This window comes from Bombina bombina, chromosome 6 (assembly GCF_027579735.1).
Source record: "Bombina bombina isolate aBomBom1 chromosome 6, aBomBom1.pri, whole genome shotgun sequence".
Lineage (NCBI taxonomy): Eukaryota > Metazoa > Chordata > Amphibia > Anura > Bombinatoridae > Bombina > Bombina bombina.
Window position 1 is genome coordinate 316,043,619 of NC_069504.1, and position 3,172 is coordinate 316,046,790.

The following is a 3,172-nucleotide window of genomic DNA, read 5'->3' on the forward strand; positions in this document are numbered from 1 at the left end:
TCTTTTCTAACATAAATGGTTTTATTTGGCATTATATTATCCATTAGAATCTTATGTACATTTTTTCTTTTTATAAATCAATCGCTTCTATTAAATAAATATACTATTTACATGAAGGGCCTATAAAGAAAATGACGCTGTGAATAATCAGGAATGACTTTGTGTTGAATGTTATTAAACTGTTGGATTTAATCCTTTAAGATTATTTGATAGAATTTGTGAAATAGATTTCTTTTTATCAAAACAACCATCCATAACGTTGCAGAAATTTCAGCATATTGCCCCACTGACTGTCTTTTATGGTTTGTAAGTTCCTGGGCTTGTAATGCATTTAAAATAAATTTATGTTAGTTTTCTACTAGGTCCTGAATGTTACTCGAGAGTTTTGGCTCCTCTGAGGAAATGCTATCCACTATAGAAGAGAGACATTGCAGGCTGCTGGATGCAGAAGTCTCAGGAATGGCTCCTTCTGCAAAAAAACAAAAAAACAAAAAAAAAACAATACAAAATAAATGCTGAGGTACCAGATACTGGGAAATAAGTAATTAAAAAGGGATAGGAAACTGAAAATAAATATTCCATGATTCAGATAGAGCATGTCATTTTAAGACACTTTTAAATCACTTATATTTTCAAATGTGCTCGGTTCTCTTGGTATCTCTTGTTGAAAAAGAATACGCACATATGCTACACTAGTTGGAGCTAGCTTCACATTTGTCTCTTGTGATTGGCTAACTAGATGTGTTCAGCTAGCTGTCAGTAGTGCAATGCTGCTCCTTCAGCAAAGGATAACAAGAGAATAAAACATATTTGCTAATATAAGTAAATTTGAAAGTTGTTTATAATTGTATGTTTTATCCAAATTATGATTTTTTTTAGATTTTCTGTCCCTTTAATGAATAGATCAAACAGATATAGATAGTAAGAGAATAGTTCAGTGAGAGAGAACAGACATGTGAGAGAAAGATGGAGAGAGAAGAAAGAGAGAATAGAGAGGGAGGAGAATATATATATATATATATATATATATATATATATATATATATATATATATATATATATATATATATATATATATATATATATATATATATATATATATCCTGGTCAGTTAACTGAAGTGACACAGGCAGAAAAAAGTGCTCTATGACCAAATTAACAGCCACCCAAGGAGAGCAGCATAAGGTCTGACCCATTTACAGGCTGGTGTTAAATTCAGGTTAATTTAGTTTACAATGAGGCGAATGGTTAGACAATGAAAGATTTGTTTTTAGACCACATACTAACAAATAATATGTAATGAAGAATAGTGTTTCATCACTGATAGTTTTATCTGCAAAACATTAAAACCCCAATCTCACATTTGTAATTTTACCTACACACACTAAATAAAATGTATTAAAAACACCAAGAAATGTCATCTTAACATAGTGTAATAGTAAAATATTGCAAGTTTACCTTCTTTTATGTTCAACTCAGGCATTCGGGAATGATCAGGAATATCTTCCCAGTCTGAGTGGCAGATGCTTAGGAACTCTTCATTCTGGACCTGGAATAATTTAGTTTAAATTATTAAAACATATACAAACTTTTTTTCTTAATACTTTGTATACTAAAGGTCAATAACGTATGATTTAAATAAAGCATAGACATAGTGTGATATAAACTATATTTCCCTTCCCTCTTCAGGATGAGAAATAAAAACATAATGCATAGCACATATTGTGCATTTGTGAAACAATAATACTCTAGTTATGCTTACATTGGCTTCATTGGATCTGCAATTGAATGACTCTTCTGGTTTCTGGGGTTTGTCCTGCTGATCTAGTCTCTGCAGGAGGTCTTGCAGCCTCTCTATATAACTAATAGCACTGCGTAAAATTTCAACCTTAGGGAGTCTCTGGTTTGGGTTGGCTACAGTCCTTCTTTTGAGTGCTTCAAATGCTTCATTAATTTTCTTTAACCTCCTTCTTTCCCTCAGAGTTGCAGCTTTTCGTCTATCTGTTGGGGCTGATTTTCTTTTGCATGTCTTACAGGCCCACATCAAGCATTGACCAGGACAGTGGGTCTGGAGACCAGGTGGGGCCAATACATGTTCTTCTCCACTGCTGTCACTTCCACCATCTGCAGGCAATGGATCGTGGCAAGGGGACATTGTGCCTTCACTACCAGGGTACAAGGGCGATCCATCTGACATTTCCAGCTGATGAAAGCCACCATTATCCCCTTCTAAATAAAAGAAATAGGAATTTGTTTCAAAAAGGTCCATCATAATGCTTTGCCCTTGATTACTGTACCCTGCTAGAGTGAAGTGATGTTCTCAAAAAAGCAAAGCTCCAAAGGAATTTAATTAGCACAGTGACATAAGTCTGTCTTTATATAGCAGCTGAAACCCTATCCAACTTTTATCTGTCGCAGTGCATCACCCTCCAAATCTGATTTCAACAGGTCTCCTGTGTGCAGCCCTCAGCCTCAACCTCTCTATGGAAATTAAATCCCCTAGACAGTAAACCAGGAATCATTTTGAAAATGAAACTTATTTGCTGATAGATAAGAAAAGTTTACATCCAACTTCAAAGCAATAGTGCTCATATGATACATAAAAAATATATTTCATTTAAAGAGATACTTCAATAGCTCTGCCTAGTAAATTAGCGTGAGATGTAAATTTGTAGGAAAGCCATAGGAATTGCACAAATGTTCATTTTAGGAAGACTGGCAGCTGAGGTTTTAAATAGCTCTTTTAAGAGTGACCTCTGCATAAGTTGTCTCACTATTTTTACAAATGTAAATACCTCAACTCAATTAAAACATTCTGATATCATAGTGAATTGTGGACTTTTTGCTGGAATGTACTGTGTGATACATATAGGGCAGTTACAATTTGAGTTAAATTAATGCCAAATTATATTTTTTATAATTATGTATTAAATAAATGTAGACTTTTACACTTTAATAAATTCTAGAAAATACCAGAAAATATCATTTTAAAATGTTAGATATGTAAGCAATTTGACAAAAACTCTCCTATATCTGACAATAAAACCTGTCTGTAATTTCTAGACACCTAATATCAAACATGTCATATACAGCTTTATTCATTGCTAGAAACCTTAATCCGTAACTGTGAAACTAAATGTGCTTTCTGAGTTTTTCCAAATTCTGTATTGCA

The 3,172-nt window shown here is 33.3% G+C and overlaps 1 protein-coding gene across 1 annotated transcript; it reads right to left on the bottom strand.

The window, feature by feature from the left end:
- MYF6 (myogenic factor 6) lies at positions 1 to 2,349 on the bottom strand. Its single transcript, XM_053716936.1, has 3 exons — positions 1,763 to 2,349; positions 1,459 to 1,549; positions 1 to 469 (listed from the first exon to the last, which is right to left on the bottom strand). The coding sequence occupies exons 1-3, from the start codon at positions 2,270 to 2,272 to the stop codon at positions 348 to 350; spliced, it is 723 nt and encodes a 240-aa protein (XP_053572911.1). The 5' UTR covers positions 2,273 to 2,349; the 3' UTR covers positions 1 to 347.
- Positions 2,350 to 3,172: the final 823 nt, after the last annotated feature.